General features: G+C 37.3%; 1 protein-coding gene across 1 annotated transcript in view; it reads left to right on the forward strand.

The window, feature by feature from the left end:
- Positions 1 to 19,555, forward strand: part of SORCS3 (sortilin related VPS10 domain containing receptor 3) — a 690,838-nt gene that overhangs the window by 427,879 nt on the left and 243,404 nt on the right. The window contains exon 5 of the mRNA XM_044660176.1: positions 5,954 to 6,027. Coding sequence (XP_044516111.1) covers positions 5,954 to 6,027 — 74 coding nt within the window. The remainder of the gene's footprint in view (positions 1 to 5,953; positions 6,028 to 19,555) is intronic.

The raw sequence follows: 19,555 nt of genomic DNA on the forward strand, positions 1-19,555 counted from the left end.
GCAGAAGGTAGTGAAAGTCCGTGGGCTGGAGATCTTTATTCGCCCCTGAGGCGATGCCTTCAGTGCTTGGGAAAGGCTGTGTATTAGGGGCCTTTGTCCAGGCCAGAGGAGGTGCCTTCACCCATGTGGGCGCTCAGGGAAAGTCCCAGCCACCTGGGGTCTCTTGTCTTGCAGTGCACAGGTACAGGCTCCAGGGCTGCCAATGATTATCTGGTTGCCCCAGTCCTGTTTACCAGCTTGTGCGGTGTGGGGGGTGGGGGAGGGGCTTCTTCCTCTCGTGTTTTAGTGAGAGCTGTTTCACCCCTTTAAAGTGTGGAAATGCCCCGATTCTGTGTACCTTCAATGCTGCGCCCTGTTGTGGGGTTCCTTCGTTCCCCTGGACTCGTTTTTATTTCCCCTTGAGGGGTCCTGTGTGGTTCGGTCAGGAGAGATCGAGCAGCTGCTCCTTACTCTGCCGCCATCTTAACCGGAAGTCTGCTTTTGTATTTTAAGGCATTACTCTTGACAGTACTAAGGAAGGAGGGGGTAGGGTGTCAGGGGAAAGATAATGAGTTCAGTTTTGGATATGTCAAGTTTAAGATATCTACTGAATATCCAAGCTGATATGTCTGAAAAACAGATGAGAGGTGGGTAGAGAGTTTGGTTCAAGATATGCTGATCATTCTCAGATTCACCAGTCTTGACCTCATGCCTGGATTACTGCAATAGACTGAGAGTGGATCTTACCTGCCTCAGGTATCTCCTCACTTCATTCCATCTTCTGATTCAGCCACTAAAGCAATTTTCCTAAAGAACAATATCATTTCCTTACTCATAAGCTCCAGTGGCTCCCTATCTCCTCCATGATAAATACAAAGTTCTCTGCTTGTCATTCGAAGCCCTTCATAAGCTTAACCCCATTCTATCTTTCCAGACTTCTTATGCCTTATTCCCTGCCACTTACTCTTCAGTCCTTTAACTTTGACTTCCTTGCTTTTAAGATTAGAATTCTCTGGAGACTATATTAATTTATAATTGTTTATTAAATAGTAAAAAGTCAGTCAGAGAAAGAAAAGGAATATAGCCACATGAACAGTTCTCCCTTCGAACACCTTCCTTAGCTAACCTGAGCTTGCTGCTCACCTTTCTTACGAAATCTAGGATACTCTAATATGGCCTTTTCCTCCAAATTCAATGTCCTTCACTCATTCTTCATTATCTCCACTGCTCTGTGGAGCTGACTTTGTTGATCATTATTTCCTCCTTGATACTCTCTTTGTAGGTTTTTTGGGGGAGCCATCCCCTCCAGGCTCTTCTCTATTCACTGTTGCTGCTTGGCCAAAAAAACAAATGAGAGCTTCCTTGATCTATAATTTATTATGCCACTCCCTCTCAACATCACTTTTTCTGGGGCTCCCTGACTGGACAGACTTGTCCATTTGGGTGAGAGGCCAGGATTCCAAATGCCAGGAGTCCTGTGGGACAAGAGGAAAGCTTTTTCCTCTGACCTCCTCCCATGCATCCATCCCCCTTATTCAGATAAGCCTCAGGTCTTGTTCTTAATTCAATCAAAGGGGTGACCAAAATGGATTTTCATATTCAAAATGAAACTTTCCTTTTTAAAAAAAAAAAAACCCTACCTTCCATCTTGGAGTCAATACTGTGTATTGGCTCCAAGGCAGAAGAGTGGTAAGAGTAGGCAATGGGGTTAAGTGACTTGCCCAGGATCACAAAGCTGGGAAGTGTCTGAAGCCAGATTTGAACCTAGGACCTCCCATCTCTAAGCCTGGCTCTCAATCCACTGAGCTACCCAGCCACTCCCAAAACTTTCCTTTTTATAAAGGTAAGAAGGGTACAGATTGATGATAAATTCTCATACTGTTGTTCTACAAACAAGACACTGTTTCTTGGCATTTTCTCTCTGTCCCCCCAACCTCTCCCTCCTCATTTCTGTCTGCTGACTTCCCTAGCTTCCTTTAAGCCCTAACTAAAATTCCACCTTCTATAGGAAGCCTTTTCCTGCCTATATTCATTCTAGTCATTTTTTCTCTTAATTATTTCCTCCTTCTGTTATATATAGCTTATTTGTACGTATTTATTTGCTTCTCATCTCTTCCATTAAATCGTGAACTTTGGGGGGCAAAAATAAGTGTTTGACTCTTTCTATCTTCACTTAGTATAATGGCTGATGCATCATAGGGTCTTAATTAATGTTTTTTGACTAATTGGCTGATTATATGGGCAGATTTTTGTTATACGTGGAGATCCACAGTCTCCATGACCTTTGCCCTTGCCCTTGACTATGAGCTGAAGTATTCGCTTCTGAAAAAAACTTTTCAATTGAAGGTAACCAAGATGCTACCCAGTCTAAGCAAATAGTCACAGACCTCGGTAGTTTGCTTTGACTATGTAACTATCCCCCAAACCTTCCCAATAAATTTTCTCTTTCTTTTTTATCCCAGTCAGGCTCTAGGCAAGGAATTCAATTTAATCTCTCTGCCAGCAGTCAAAGGTAGGATCTGATATAGAAAGGCAAATGGAAGGAATAGAAACTGAAAAGCAGATAGTCTCTAGGTTTTTTCTTGATAGGCAGATTCTCTCTGAGAGTGATGGAAGTACAGAGAAGGGAATGAAGGGAGAAATCCATCTTTTCAGGGAATCAAGCATAGCGACATCATCTGTGGACATGGACAAGTCACAGATGCCTTCTTTGAAGGAAAGGCAGAAATACTAGTAGAGGCAAATGCAAAGGAGGTAGAAATAAGCATAACATGCTTGGGGGTTGTGATTGCCCTTGCCTGTCTCTCTTTCTTTGCTCTGGTTTCCTTGACAAATGAAGAGGTGATTAGATCAAGGTGATTAGGTCATACAGTGACATTGATACTCTAGTGTAGTTAGCATCTGATCAGATAGAATGATCAGGATCAGGAAGTTATAGAGGAAACAGTTGTATCTTCCTCAATGAGAGTGATTGGGAAACTGATATGAACTCATTATGGTCATCTACCTTGAATGCTTAGACAAGCCTAAGAAAAATAGGGAATGTGAACTACCCATTTGAACTATGGTATTGTAGGTTCTAATGTTAAAAGAAAAGACCTGCAACCTATTGTTTGCTAGCCTCTGCAAAGGGAAGTGATGAGTAAGAGACAGTGAATCTCACGGTTGGAAGAGATCTCAAAGGATATCAGTTCCAAACTTTATGGAATGCAATCTCTTCTAAAGTATACCTAAGAAGGGTCATCTAGCCTTGGTTTAAAGGCATTTAAATTAAAAATAAATTGGCTCATAGAAATAAGATGAGGAAAATGTGGCTGAATTTTGTGGGGGAAAAAATTAGAAGTTTCAGTGGAATGAAAATACATTCCTTCCAGAGAAAACTATTCTACTTTTGTATATTTCTAAATATTAGGAAGATTTTTGTTTGACTGTTACTTACATATACACTAAATCTCTTTGCAACTTTCACTTCTGATTTCTACTTTTGTTCCCTGGAGTCAACCAGGACAGGTCTAACCCCTGTCTACATGGCAGCCTTTAAAAACTTGAAGGCATCTATTATATTTTTAGTAAGCCTTCTCCATCAAAATGTGGCTAGTTCCTCTAATCCTCGTAGTATGTATTATTAGACCTTTTACTGTTCTAGTTACTCTCCCTTGAATACTTTCCTCCTGATAAATATCATTCCTAAAAAGTGGTAACCAAAACAAAATGCAGTGCTTTCAGAAAGTTTCCTGGAGCAAAATTGAGTACAGACGAACTATTAATTATCTTCATAGCCCTAAAACTGGTCCCCTCCTCCTCTCTTTAGGATACTTAAATTTATTTATTTTTAAAATTCATTTTAAAAAATTGAGTTCCAAATTTCCACCCACTGAGAATTCAAGCAATATACTATCAATTATACATGTAAAATAATATAAACCATGTTTCCATGTTAGCCATATTGGAAAAACTCAAACAAGAAATAAAAAAGTGAAAAAAGTATGTTTCCATCTGCACTCAGAGTTCATCAGTTCTCTCTCTGGAAATGGATAGCATTTTTCATCATGGATATTGGATCACTGTCCTAATCAGAATAACTAAGCCTATAATAGTTAATCATCCTTATAGTATTGCTGTTACAAAGTTCTCCTAGTTCTGCTCAGTTCACTTTTTCTCAGTTCATATAAATCTTCCTCAGTAAAAAAATACCTTTCTTAATGTGTCCTAAGATGACAGTTCTTATTTGTTATTTTATTTTTTTTATTCATTCATTGATTACATTACTTATTATTTATTATTTTATTTACATTACATTACATTATATTTATTTATTACATTACATTATTTATTTTATTTATTACATCACTCATTACATCACAGTTTGATTTGACTTATATTGAATTTGCATTCCATCTAAAGTTCCATTTCTTTCCCATAGGAACCATTATCTAGCCATGCCTTCTTCATCTTATTGCTTTGAACTGATATATTTTTAATTCAAGTATATGATTTCACATTGATATTTATTAAATTTCATCCTCTTAGATTCATCACAACATTCTAGCCTGTTGTAATCTTTTTTATCTTAGCTATGGAATGAAACATGCTAGATATCCTGCCTAGCTATTGACATTTAGAAGGAGAAGAGGTAGTTAACTGGTATAGCATAGCCAGAGAAGGCTTCCTAGAGCTGGTGGAATTTAAACTAGCCCTTCAAGAATAGATAGATTTTGAGATCTCTTGACTATTACTAGTTGAGATTAGATGGCAAATAATCTGCTATAGGGACTCCTGTTGAAGGATATACACTTGACCATCATTGGACAATGATTATTCACTTTCTTGGCTCAAAGATTGATGTGGTGTGCTGAAATAGCACCACTCTTGGAAATAGAAAACCTCTACTCATACCCTAATTCTGAGACTTACTGGCTGTGTGACCTAGTTAATCTTATGATCTTAGAATCATAGAATCACTTGATTTCTTAAATGTTCAGTTTCCTCCTCAGTAAAATGTGAATAATGATACTTGGCGTAGCTATCTCATAAGATTGTTGTTGGTAAAATTGTTTGCAAACTTTGAAATGATAGATCATTGTGAAATGTACATGTGTTAGATGCTTTTCAAATGTTTACTATGTACAAGGTCTAATGGTAAGCATTTGGTATTAAATTTAGTTTCTCTGGATCAGTTGGGAGTTATGGTTATTCTATATCTATTTTTAAAATTTTATTTAATAGATTTAATAGAAAGCAAATGTTTTTCTTCTGTGTTTCTACTCCCACAGTTCTTTCTCTGGATGTGGATAGTTCTTTCTTGTAAGCCCCTCAGAAATGTCTTGGGTCATTGTCCATTACATTTGATTGTACCACAGTGTATCCATCTCTGTGTACAATGTTCTCCTGGCTCTGCTCCTTTCACTCTGCATCAATTCCTGGAGATCTTTCCAGTTCACATGGAATTCCTCCAGTTTGTTATTCCTTTGAGCACAATAGTATTCCATCACCAATAGATACTACAATTTGTTTAGCCATTCCCCATTTTGCCACCACAAAGAGCACAACTATGAATATTTTTGTACAAGTCTTTTCCCTTATTACCTCTTTGGGTATAAACCCAGCAGTGGTATGGCTGGATCAAAGAGCAGTCAGTTTTTAAAAGCCCTTTGGGTATAGTTCCAAATTGCCATCCAGAATGGTTGGATCAATTCACAACTCCACCAGCCATGCATTAATATCCCTATTTTGCCACATCCCCTCCAACATTTATTATTTTCCTTATTGTCATGTTAGTCAATCTGCTAGGTGTGAAGTGGTACCTCAGAGTTGTTTTGATTTGCATTTCTCTAATTATAAGAGACTTAGAACATTTATGAAATCTATTTTTAAACAGTATCTTAATGTTCTGGAAAGAACATTTCCATAGCAGTTGAATCAGTTTTTGGTATTCATTATCTCCCTTTTCCCCACCCCACTTTGTGTTTTGCAGCTTTATAGCTCCATGGATTTTGGGAGAAGATGGCAACTGATGCATGAGCATATTACCCCCAACAGGTTTTATTGGTAAGTTCTTTGTCTGATTGATATTCATTCATTGATTTTAATATTTATTGACCACTTATTCTGTTCAAAGGACTATTTTTGTGCTGGGGTGGGGGGTAATGTGAAGATAAAGAAGCTATATTTTCTGGGCAGTTAAGTGGCTCAGTGGTTTGGGAGCCAGGTCTGGAGATGGGTGGTCCTGGATTCAAATCTGCCCTCAGACACTTCTAGCTTTGTGTCCCTGGGCAAGTCATTGCCTAGCCTTTGCTTCTCTTTTACCTTTGAACCAATAAACAGTATTGATTCTGAAACAGAAGGTAAGGCTTTATTTATTAAAAAATAAAAGAAAGAATAAGCTACCGTTTACAACTTATATGAAGTGATCACATATATACAAAAATAGGTTCAGTATTATTAGTTCTATATTGCTACAACCGTAGAGTGTACTTGGAATTATCTTAAGACACTAATGATTTTCTCATTGTTTTAACAAACAAACAACTATCTCAGTGTCATTTTTTTGTTTTCCTAAGATCAGATAGGTAAAGTGACTTGCCCAAGATCATACATGTTTTAAGTGGCAGAAATAAGATTGTGATCCAGGTTTTTTGATCTCCAAACCCAATATTCTTTCCACTACACTCTTTGGCTCATTCCAGTTGTTAGCTAAATTAACAGGTGATAAGAAGCAACAACTTTATAGAGCATTGGAGTCTAGTGAGAATGGGAAGATGTGGGTGAGGTTAAGAGCTTATGCTAAAGGCATTTAGGTTAATGGATAGAGAGAGAGTCATGCCTAGAGACAGGAGGTCCTGGATTCAAATCTGGTTTCAGATATTTCCTAGTTGTGTGATCCTGGGGAAGTCATTTAACCTCAATTGCTTAGCCCTTACTGCTCTTCTGCCTTGGAACCCATACTTCCTTAATAATTCTAAGACAGAAGGTAAGGGTTTGGGGGTGGGGAAAAAGAGCTTACTTACCCTTCTTGTTAGATATTGTAGTAGTATTAAGGTACAGTGGAAAGAACATTAAATTGGATTTTAATTCAAAAGACTTGGATTCTAGTCCCAGCTCTGCTCTTAGTGAGTTAGAAACTTGGGTAAATTATTTACCTTTCTGGATCCGAGTTTCCTTTTTCACAAAATGAGGGAGCTTCACAAGATAATCCCATCTCTGCCTTCTAATACTTCATCATCTGTTGTATGCAGTGTAATGCCTTGAATTCCAGAATTGATGATTAAAAAGATTTATTAATACCTTGTAGTATAGATCCTTAAAGAGGTGAGCCAGAGAAGTTTGTCACCGTTTCCTATGTAGCACAGCAATTCCACAGCCTGCTTTCCTCACTTGCAAATTATTATTTGTGTTGAACTGTAATAGATTGGCTCAGCCCCCTATGACTATTTGAAATGTGGAATTATGAATAATGAAAGTTTCCTATAACTTTAATGATCAGTTTGGAAGCAGAGAGAATAATGGATATCAAATCCCAACCACTTCCTTTTCCAAAAGTTGGAGTATTTCTGGGCTTTGTGAACCAAAAACACTACTTCTTTTAGGAAAAGTAGGAGTCTTTAACAAACTGGGAGGAAATAGAAATGTTCTATGTATGATTTTGCAGTGCTCCGGCTATTTGACTTTGGTCAGCTGTTTATCTGAAATGGGCCAATTTCTGCAAGGTCTGATGCTCAGGACTTCTGAATGAAAAACTATGATGTAAAACTCTCATTCAGACTATTAAGAAATTGAGGTGGCCAACCATCCGGGGGAGCTAAGTAGAGAAAAGTAGCACAGTAGACTGGACAAGCTTTGTCATCAATTCTGAAAGAAATTAAATTAAATGGACTAGGAAGTACATTTCCCTTTTTTGGATAAAAAGAGAGAAAAAAAGTTTTCTGACCCAGAGGTTTTATCCCCTTCCTTTGTGAGGGGAAAAAAAAAGATTCAATTCCTAAGTCCTGCTTGTCCCTGTTAATTTTATTCCAGATTCTCTTGCTTTGCATTTTCTTTTTACCTGCCCCCATGGGGGAAAATAAAAATTAGTGCCCATGATCACTTGCCAAGTAATTGCTGAAAGCCTTGGTTTGCAATTATCGCTCGTCCTTTTCTGATGTAGATTTGCCTCAATTATTCTGTGTGCTTGTGTGTGTGTGTGTGTGTGTGTGTGTGTGTGTGTGTGTGTGTTTTATAGGGATTATGAAGCAGTAACTCATTTCATAAGGCACATCTCTTGATGACTAAAATCAAGTGCACTCCAGTCCCTCAGCTATTTCCAGTATGATAGAATGTCCAACCATGAAAGTCAGATATAGAGAGCAGGATGCAGGATGCTCTCAGTTTTCAGGGAGCACAGTAATGGGAAAGAAGAGGGGATGTATTTGATATCTATATATGAAGAATAGCTCTGGAAGACATGTGTTTTCTTCCCCTGGGAAGACATGGGGTGGAGACTATGGCTGAAGGTTAGGAAAGTGTCCAACAATAGTAATAACACTAATGACAATGATGGTAATAATACCTTACATTTGTACAGCCCTTTCTACTTTCCACAGCCCTCTAGCATCCATTATCTCATTTCATCCTCCCAGCTATCCCATGAATAAGGTAGGGCAGGTATTATTATCCCCCATTATCCCTGTAAGTATGAAAACTCATCTGAACCTGACATTTCTGTACACCCCTCCCCCAAATTTCAAATTCCACCACCAAGGCTAAACTCATAGGCAACTTTCTCTGTAGACTATCTTAGCCACCAAACCCCATCCTACAAGAAGGAGCCATTGATCAGATGTCCATCTCAGATACCCTCCTCACGGGCAGCCCACTTCTTTCCTCTCCTCATGTATAGTCCAATTCTTATCTGTTATTATCGGACTAGTAACCATAACTACCTCTTTGTCATTCTCCTTCCCCTCTGCTTTCACCTGCTATAAATTGTAGAGAATAGACAAAAATGGAATTGGTTTCCAAACCCTTTACTCTTCCCTCTGTGGGAAGTTCTGTTTTACAAAATTATGTTCTCTGCTATCCAGTCTAGCAAATGGTACACGATTTTCAAACCTTCCTTTGAGATAAGTTTCATAGTCCAGTGGGCTTTAGAGTGGAGAATTTTTTTCCTCTCCTCTGTGGGAATCCTTATTTTTGTTCACAGATTCTCCTCAATAGCTTCTTTCCACCTATGGTGTTGCCTTCTTTGGAGGGCTTGAGGAATATTATCAGACCCCTAATTTAACTGATTTTCTATCTCATGCCCCCCAGCAGCAAATACTTTCCTTCCTCACATCTTTTCAAATCTTTCCTCCTTGCCAAATCTTGGCATTCCTACTTTCCCAATATCTGTCACAGCTGACCCCTGCTCTTCACTCACACATTTACCATCTTAATTCAAGCCCACATGACATTTGCAAGCCCCCTAACTCTCCTTCTTACCTTGGAGCTGAAAGTCTTTCTTTTTACTTTATTGAAAAAAAAAGCCATTTGACATGAGTTATCTCTCATATTCTCACATGTATAAGGTGTTCTAGGAGGATTATCACTTCTGATGTGCGGGTTTGTCCAGACCTTTTCAGAGATATTCATTCATCTTTGGGAATCTTCACCAAATTCTCATCTATGGCTCCAAACCCTGGTAAAAAATTATCCTCAGACAGGCTAAATCAGTTTAGTGAGAGGCCTCAAACCCACCAATGAGTTAGGGTCAATGAACAATCTGATATAGATTTTACATATGTTATCATGTAAAACATTTTTTAGCATTAGTCATTTTGTAGAAGAGATCTCAAATTAAAAAAAAGAAGAAAGAAAATGAAATATAACATGTTTCGGTCTGCATTCAAACTACATCAGTTCTTCCTCAGAGGGCAAATGGCATTTTCTTCATGAGTCCTTTGTGATTGTTATGAATCACTGCAATGCTGAGAATAACTAGGTCATTTATAGTTGTTCATCAAGAAATATTGCTGTCACTGTGTACGATGTTTTTCTGGTTCTGCTCATTTCACTTTGCATCAGTTCATATTAAGTCCAGATTTTTCTGAAAACATTCTGCTTTTTATTTCTTTTAGCATAAGAGAATTCCATAACTATCATATACCACAACTTGCTCAACCAAAGATAATATATTTATAAAATGCTTAGCAAAATTCAAGGTATTCTATTATTATAGGCATTACTTTCACTGTTTTTATAGTGAAGGGGCTAGACCAAATGGTCTCTAAAATCCATTCTTGCTCTGGTATTCTAGAATTCTAACAAAAAGTGTGTTCTTCCTTTCCCTTTCTCCTGCAAAGAGTCATTATCATCATTCACTTCTAGTGTGTAGATATTTGAGTGCCCTCACAGGAGGATATTAGCCAAAACCAACCTGCTATTTCCTTAGGAGTTCTCTTTTCAACTCTCTCCTCTTGATATGCTTGTATTATTTTGAATGCATCAGCTTTTCAAACATGTTTTTTAAACATGTAGTATGGCATATGTAGGGGTGAGGGGGCTGAGTCTGCTTATGGAAGACTCCGTGTTAATATTCCTTACTAATTCTTTCCTCCAACTATTCTCATACCTTCCTTGTGATGTAGTGATGATCATCCTTAGGAAATAGCTCTTTTATTAATCTAATTTTATCTAGTATATACTCTCCAAGGATATCTCTCTGTGTCTGTCTCTGTCTCTCTCTCTCTCTCTCTCTCTGTCTCTCTCTCTCTCTCTCTCTCTCTCTCTCTCTCTCTCTGTCTCTCTCTCTCTCCCTCCCTCCAAGAGAAAGAACGCAAAAGCAAGCTACTAAGAGGCTGACTGGCTTGAGACTGCTTCCTGGAAAATTAAGATCTTTTCAAACACAGTTAATGTTACTTGCTGAATTTTCCAAAGCTGCCTCCAAATTTGCATTTACAATTTTGCAAACACAGTCATTTGCAATCTCAAGTAATGGAATTTAGGCATCGACCTGATATGTGGGACCAGCTTGAGAGGCCCTCTGAAAAGCAGGGTATACCACAAATAATATTTAATTTAGCTTTCCTTTACATTTTTAAAGTGGTGCAGCAATTTAAAAATACATTACATTCAAAGTAATACATGTGAGGTCAAGAGGGGAGATTTGGAAGTACAGCCTAGAAGCAGAAATGGACTCTCCATCTCTGATGGCATGGATTTCTTTTGTAGCAAGCCAGTTGACATCTTTGCTTTGGAAGAATATCTTAATGTTGTGTGCAAAGTATACTGTACAGAGGCTAAATTGGGGAATCAGCAGGGAGGAAGTATCTGGTTTGGAGAACAGAAAGAGCTGGACACAAACAAATTACAGTTGGACAATGTGAAACTAAGGAGGACAGAATAGATTTGTGGCATAACTTAGACATGGCTTTAGTCAGGTAAACATGGGAAACATTTGACTGAGGATAACAGAGTTAGAATTGAAAGGGAGAGGCAACTTAGGTGGTGCAGTGGATAGAGAGCCAGGCTTGGTGATGGGAAATCCTGGATTCAAATGTGACCTCAGATATTTCCTAGCTTGTGTGACCCTGGGCAAAACATTTATCCCCATTTATCTAGTTCTTGCTGCTCTTATGCCTTAGAACTAATATACATTCTAAGATAAAAAGTAAGTATTAAAGGGAGCTGTAAAAACTATCAACTCCACCCTCTCCAAAGGTGGACATAGATTCTTGGAAATGTTGTATGAATTGCACAGGGTTTCAAAGTCTGGTATCCCTGACTTCAAGTCCATTACATTCTCCACTATGTCTTCCAGGGTTGGATTCCCAACGAATGTTATTAAATTTTAGGGATAAAATAGGAGCATGAGAAGAGAAGCTCAGATATGCCTGGATATTTCCAGTTTTGGTTTTAGATGGTAGAGTCCAGGAAGCATTTGTCTCCCAAGGTACAAGTTGAAATTCCCTTTCTATTTACTCACTGGGCTATTAGATCAACCATGGCATTGGAAGCTTTATTCCATGGATGATTATGATGGGGAAATGAGAAATCTTTATTCTGCTCAGAGGCAGTAGGATCCCAATGATAATAAACTCTTCAAGACAGCAAATTAGATTGTTCTCACAGAGGGTGATATTTGAACTGCTTTATTGTAGTGGGAGGTCTGAGGTTAGAAACCCCCCAGAATATAATATAACTTGCTTGGCTTTTGGAGTATTTCTGGAGTGGGGACTGCTTATTCAGCACTTGCATATTAGATGGAAAGAAGGCAGTGAGGTGAGGGCAGGAGGGAGAATAAATTGAAGCTTATTGGTATTGGTCTCATTTTTCTTTGTATCCTTCTTTAGAACCCAGGAGTAGGGACTATGAGAGTGGGTGGCTGAGTTAGGGAGATGGAAAGAGAGATTTGTGTTCTAAATAAAGTCCATTTGAAGTGTACTTTAGGGAGGCATTAGGACTAACGGAAAGAACACTGAATTTAGGGTTGGAAGATCTATATTAGAATTCTGACTCTGACCCCCACTTGACTTCAAGCTTGGCACAGATTCATTTTTTTCCAAACTTCAATTTCTTCATCCAAAAAATCAAGGCTTGGACAAATGGCTTCTGAATTCATTTAGACCTGGAAGACCAAGTCTAGATCTATGACCTTATGATGTAAAAATGATTCTTGAGGTCTATAAGTTTTTTCCATATTTGAAAAATGCTGGATTCTTTTTCTTTAAACCCTTACCTTCCATCTTGGAGTCAATACTGTGTATTGGCTCCAAGGCAGAAGAGTGGTAAAGGCTAGACAATGGGGGTCAAGTGGCTTGCCCAGGGTCACACAGCTAGGAAGTGTCTGAGGTCAGATTTGAACCTAGGACCTCCTGTCTCTAGGCCTGGCTCTCAATCCACTGAGCTACCCAGCTGCCCCCTAGATTCTTTCCAAAGCAAACACAAATCCTCCTAGAACATACAGATGTTTTGGCTCCCATTCTTCAGTGGGAAAAAAAACAACAACCCCAAAACAGAAACTTGTGAAATAATAGGATTGTACCTCTAGAAATGGAAGGAACCCCAGAGGTCACTTTAATCCAGCTCCCTCATTTTACAGATAAGGAAATGAGAATCAAAGAGATTAAGAGCTGGTTCAACATCACATAGGTAATATCAGAAGTGGGTTCTCCATCTCCAAAGACAGTGATCTCTCCTTTTTATTGTATTTTTATTTTATTTTTATTTTTATTTATCTCCTAATTTCATATTCACAGACAGAAATACAACCACTAAAGTTTTCTCCAAAGTGCCTGTATTACTTAGGGACAACTAGGAAGGAGAGGGAATATAGCACCAGGCTGGGAATCAGGAATAGTTGAGTTAAAATTCAGTCTTACTACCTTTTTGCTTACTAACCTTACTACCTTTTTGCCCTGGGCAAATCATTTAAACCTGTTTGCCTTGGTAAAATATACCCAAGAAGAAAATAGCTAACCACTTGGTATCTTTGCCAAGTAAACCACAAATGGGGTCATGAAAAGTTGGACATGCTGAAATGATTGAACAACTGAATTACTTAGCTAGTAAAGGATATCTTTTTGTTGGAAAATTGGGTCTCATTTTCAATGGAAACAAAAGTAAACTTGATTAAGATACCTTAAAGTGAGTTCCTCAATAGATACATCATGAGGAGTGTCCTTTGATGAGGGAGAATGAGCTGGAAGAAGCAGATACTCTTCTTGACATTGTTGCAAAAAGTCAATCTGGACCCCTTTGAAGGTTAACTAATAGTGTTGACGTAGAAGTGTTTTAGCTCTTTGTTTGCTAGTCAGTGATTTGTTCTAAACCTGCCCCATTCTGGTCCTGCATTCTTTACACATCAACAGGTTTATTTTTCATTTCAAAATAGGTAATTCCCTTAGACAGTTTCCCTTTCTTTTCTATTCTGGACATAGCACTTTTGAGAGATCCTTGTGTGCCTTGAGTAAGCATGTGTGTATGCCTGGCAGAGACAAACAGATAGCCAGAGATTCAGACAGGAAAACTATCAGAGAGAAATCAATAGAGAGCAGAGTGAGTGCATGCATGAATCCTTGTCTAGTAAAGGACTTCAACTTTCTTCTCATACTGACTGCTTATAATCAGATAGTAAAATGTCAATTCAAGGCATCAGGAACACATTTGCAGCACCACTTCTTGCCCATGCCTGTTGATGTGTTCTCCCCAGCTTTCAAAGTTCTCATATTTAGTCTTTTGCCATCCTTCATATTATTCAGCTCTGAAATGAGGACATCTAGTAACATGAGTGGCATTGGGAGCAAAGACCTGAAGAGCTCACATTCTAGCTTTGCCCTCTTAGCATTTTTGACATTGAAGTATACCATAATTACAGAAGAGGCCAAACTGAACCCACTTGTGGATTTAAAATGGCACTCCTCTCTTTATTGGGAGGAAAGCTTATCAGAGACATTTGGCTCTATATGAATATTTCCTTCCCCCTCCCCTTAATTAAAAAAAAACAAACAAATGTCAATAAAGGATTTACTACTATAGAATAAAATCAATGATGTGTCTATTCTTATAGCTGTTTCAGCTTCTTCAAGAGATAGATTAGTAAAAGGAATTGTATATTATGGGATAGTTGATTTTTTTTTCTTTTTTATAAAGAAGCATCTATGAGATATTAGCAAAGGGACCAGAGAAACTTAGAGAAAATCACAACTTGGGGGCATGACCTTTATCTATGGGTCTGAGTAGCAGAAGAAAATAATAAATAATAATAATAATAGCTACCATTTTATATAGCACTTACCAGGTGCTGTGCTAAGTTCTTGTACAAAAATCATCTCATTTGATTTTCACAACATCCTTAGGAAGCAGGTGCTATTATTGTCCTCATTTTACTGATGAGGAAATTGAGGCAAATGGAGATTGAGAGATTTGACCAGGATCACACAACTAGTACATACCTAGGAAGGCTAGTTTGGTGTGTTCTTTTCATTTCTTTAAAAAAATTCTTTATTATGAACTTTATCATCAACAAACACCAACATCCCCCCCCCAAAAAGAAGAAAAGTGAGAATTGTATGTGAAATTGTATGGTCTGTGTTCCTCTTCTAAACTCATTTTTAAAAATATTCTTCTCTGTTTTTTAATGGTTTCATTGATGTTCTTCACTTTTTTAATATATTTTAGAAATCTCTCTTGCTTCCCAATGATCTCTACCCTCATCCCTGAAGCCCTCCCTTGTAACAAATACATATGGTCAAACAAAACAAAATGAAACAAAAATCAACACATTGGCTATATGTGGATATGTATGTATCAGTCTGACATTTTGAGATCTACCACCTCTTTGCCCAGAGATGGGAAGCATGCTTCATCATTAGTTTATGAAAGTCATGCTACATTGATCAGAATTCTGAAGCCTTTCAAAGTCATTTTCCTCTAGGTTATTATGACATTTGTGTAAATATTTTGCCTGATTCTGCTCATTTTACTCTGTAACAAGTCATATAACTCTTCCCAAGTTTCTGTGAATTCTTCATATTTGTCTTTCTTTACAGTTCATTAATATTTATCCATCATATTTTTATACCAGTTTATTCAATAATTCCCCAATTGAAAGGTACTCTATTTGTTTCCAGTTCTTTACTGCAGCAAAAAGTACTGTTGTAATTTATTTTTGTACATGTGATGAACCCTTTCTGTCTATCTTTGAAATATTTGGGATATATGCCAAATAGTGGTATTATTGGGTCAAAGAGTATATTCAGTTAAGTGACTTTTGGAGCATAGTTCCAGATTTTTTTCCAAAACATATAGAACAATTCAAAGTTCTACAAACAATATATGAGTATCCTTGACCTCTGACAACCTCTAACACTTTAAATTTTTATCTTTTTCTCTTCTTTGTCAATTTGATAGGTGTGAGGTAAACTTAAGTTTTAAAATTCACATTTCTGCTATTATTAATTAATTGAGCATTCTTTTATGTAATTGGCCATAACTTCTATTTCTTCTTATAAAAGGTACCTTTTAATATCTTTTGACAGTATGCCTATTTAGAAATGGCTCTTCATTTTTCATATTTGTATGTAAATTCATATTTGTATATATCTTGGTTATCAGATTTTAATCAGAGAATTTTATTGTTCAGATTTTTTTCCATTTAATGCCATCCTTTCTAATTCTAGCTACATTAATTTTGATTGTACAAAAGCTTTTCAACTTTATGAATCAAAATTTTTCATTTTTTTCTTTTATGATAACCTCTGTCCCTTATTTAGTTAAAAATTACTTTTCTATTATGCTAATCATAGTTGTGAAAGCTGTCTCTTTACATTCTCCTGTCTTTATGGTACAATATTTAACTTTCCATGCTTTAGTTTCCTCATCTGTAAAATAAGGTTTTTGTGTCCTATGAACTCAGACCCCTTCCATCTTAAAATTTTTGATCCTTTGAAATTATATTTAGCTTATGGATTTATTTGGGGTTTATCAGAGAATATGACATAAAATATTGCTATATGTCTCATTTCTTCCAGACTATATTCCAGTTTTCCCTATTTTACTTTTGAAAGGTTCCCGGTATTCATAAACAACTTTCTCACATTTAGAGCTATTCAAAAATCTTTGTTATTAGCTGATCTTTTGTCATTGGAAGGGTTCAAATAAAGCACAAATGACTACTTGGGGTTCCTTGGGGAGAATAGATGCCCAAGATGCCCTCTGAGATCCCTTAGAATGCCAAGATTCTGTGATTCATTCTAATAACGACTACAAGTAAGATTGGTTTTGTATGAAAGCAGGAGAGTCTCCTATATGTTATGATTTGAAGAGTAATGGAAAGACTCACTCCTACATTTGCTGAAAGGAATGGAAATTACCCCACTAGTCTAAAATAATGTTGCAAATCTCAATACTAGAGACTAATGTGACTAATTGCTTTGGGAGAGAAAATTGTTGCCTCTAGCTCAATGCCTTTGAGAGGCATATTATATTAATCTAGGGTCTTTTCCTAGTTTAGTGTAGGTAAGTTTACACAATCACTTTCAAAACAGACATTATATCTAATAGAACAACACAAGAACTTTGGTGGCAGAGAGGAAGGAGGTTTAAGTTTTTGATCTTTTGACCCTGCTGGAGGAGGGTAGATTATTACCCGTAACATGTTAGGGTTAGTAACCAGGGGATTAAAAGATATTTGGGATGTGGAAATGAGAGGATGATTAAGACTGACTTTGAAATTGTACCTGGGCCCTGATCTGGCTTCATATCTCAGTTCTGCTAGCTCCTGATGGAATTTAGATCCAGTGAGGCTTATTCTGGATGCTGTGTTCTCTCTTGGAGTCCAGGAACTACATTGCCTGATTATTTCCCTATAGTGACTTACCCAGCTGGAGATGCAGTTCAGCACTTTCAGGTAATAGTGATAATGGCCTCTTAATCTAATTTAGATTCTCATCACTTCTCAGTTGGACTATTATAATAGCCTTCTAATTAAGTGGCCTGACTGCTTTCATTCTCTCCCTTAACTTATCCCTCTTTCCTGAGGCACCAGCCTCGCATCCTGTGCCTCTCCCACTGAAACATTTTTAGTGACTTCCTATTGTCTCTATGATAAAATACAGACATTTTAACTCAATACAATCTGACTAGAGCCTATATTTCCAGTCTTTTTTCAAATAACTTCCCTTCAAATACTTTCTCTTCCAACCAATGTGTTTCCTGAATTTGACTGTGGTATTTCCCATCACTGCTTAGGCCTATGTTTCTGATAGATGGTTTAGGTAGTAGTGTCAAAATGAAACAGAAGTGAACCCCTGCCAGCTGACTATTGACTTAGAAAAATCACAAATTAATATTATCTAAATCTTATTATATTTTTACTTATTTTGTTAAACATTTCACAATTACATCTTAATCTGCTTCTTGACCTACTTGGGAGTTTTGCACTTATTTGTTAACTTGGCTGTGAGTTGGACATCTCAGGAGTGGTTGTAATGGTAGACTTGGTGTCAGGAAGACCTGAGTTTGAATCCTCCCTTGGGCACTTATCCATGGGATCCTGGGCAAATCACTTAATCTCTCTCAGTGGGAAAACTGAGGCTTAGAGAGGGGCATGGCTATCTTTTCTCAAAGTCACACTGAGAGTTAGTGGCACAGGAGTAATACAGTAGTTTCAAACTCAAATAAAAATCAAGGGCCTCTAATCCATATGTAATAATCCCTTTAGGCTTCATATTGATTTAGTTTTAAATTTTATTATTATCTATATTTTATTGTATTTTTATTTATTTTGTTGAATGTAATCCAATTATAGTTTAATCTGACTGGGGAAGGGCTAGGGAATGGAGTCACGTATTTGATACCTCTACTGTAATAGATGAGTGTTGGACTTGAAACAAGAAAGACCTAGTTTTGAATTCTGCTTCAGAACTTAGCTGTGTGACTCTGTACAAGTTACTTAACCTTTATCAGCCTTAGTTCCTTCATCTATAAAGTGGGGATAAAAATAGTACTTACCTTATAGAGTGCTTGTGAGTATTAAAGGAATTATATGTGGAATTATATGTTGTAAATTTTAAAGCTATATGTAAATATTCACTACTATTTTTATTATAATTGTTGAAAAATTTTTCTCCCCTTTTGAGAATTAGCATACTTGCCACTTCTTTCTCCTCCACCGTAGTTTTCTTGATCCCACTAACTAAAAGTTTGTTCTTCCTCCTCACTTTTTCTAGAGTACTTTATCTAGATCTTTCCTCTATCCCTCTCCCTCCATATCATCTATTTTACTTACCAATGTACATTAATCAGTCACTGAGCATTTATTAAAGGTCTATTATGTGGTAGGCATCATGTTAAGCATTAGAGATACAAAGAGACAAAAAAACTGGGTCCCTACCTTTAGGGAACTTACGTTCTAATAGGGGACACAACAGGCAAATACTGTGTATATACACAATACATGCCCAGTAGAATGTAAGCTTCTTTAAGGAGAACTTTTTATCCCCAGTGTCCAAAGTGTTGTTAGTTCTTAATTTTTATTGAATGGAACATAAATAATCTCAGAAAATATACCCTGGTAAATTGAGAAAGAGGCTAATTTCATTCAGGCCAATTGCTGATTTGGGAATTGGTGGTGGAGGGGAAAAGAATAAAGAGAAGCAGGGAAGCAATTGGGGAAACTCACTGTTGTAGGCTATTAATCACTAATTGCAGAATGACTTTATTATACAGCAGTCATAAAATATCACTTGAGGTTTTACAGCCAATTCTTGCTTTAAGAAAACAATTCCTTGTGTCAAAATGACTATTAAATTAAGTAATTCCACATTAAACATTCTGTGGAGTTGGGGTAATTTATGGAGCTCTGTAATGAGGAAGAATCATTTCCTTCTGGATGCTTACCAGGATACACCTATGGACTCAAAATCAGCCAGTGTGACCTTGGGATGGGGGGAATGGGAGGAGAAGAACAACGAGTTTCTCTGGGTACCTGTGTGATCATAATAATTATTCTCCACTCAGACTGTCCTGTTACTTATCAATGCTCTCTTCCTTCCTTCCTTCCTTCCTTCCTTCCTTCCTTCCTTCCTTCCTTCCTTCCTTCCTTCCTTCCTTCCTTCCTTCC

Source organism: Gracilinanus agilis, chromosome 2 (assembly GCF_016433145.1).
Source record: "Gracilinanus agilis isolate LMUSP501 chromosome 2, AgileGrace, whole genome shotgun sequence".
Lineage (NCBI taxonomy): Eukaryota > Metazoa > Chordata > Mammalia > Didelphimorphia > Didelphidae > Gracilinanus > Gracilinanus agilis.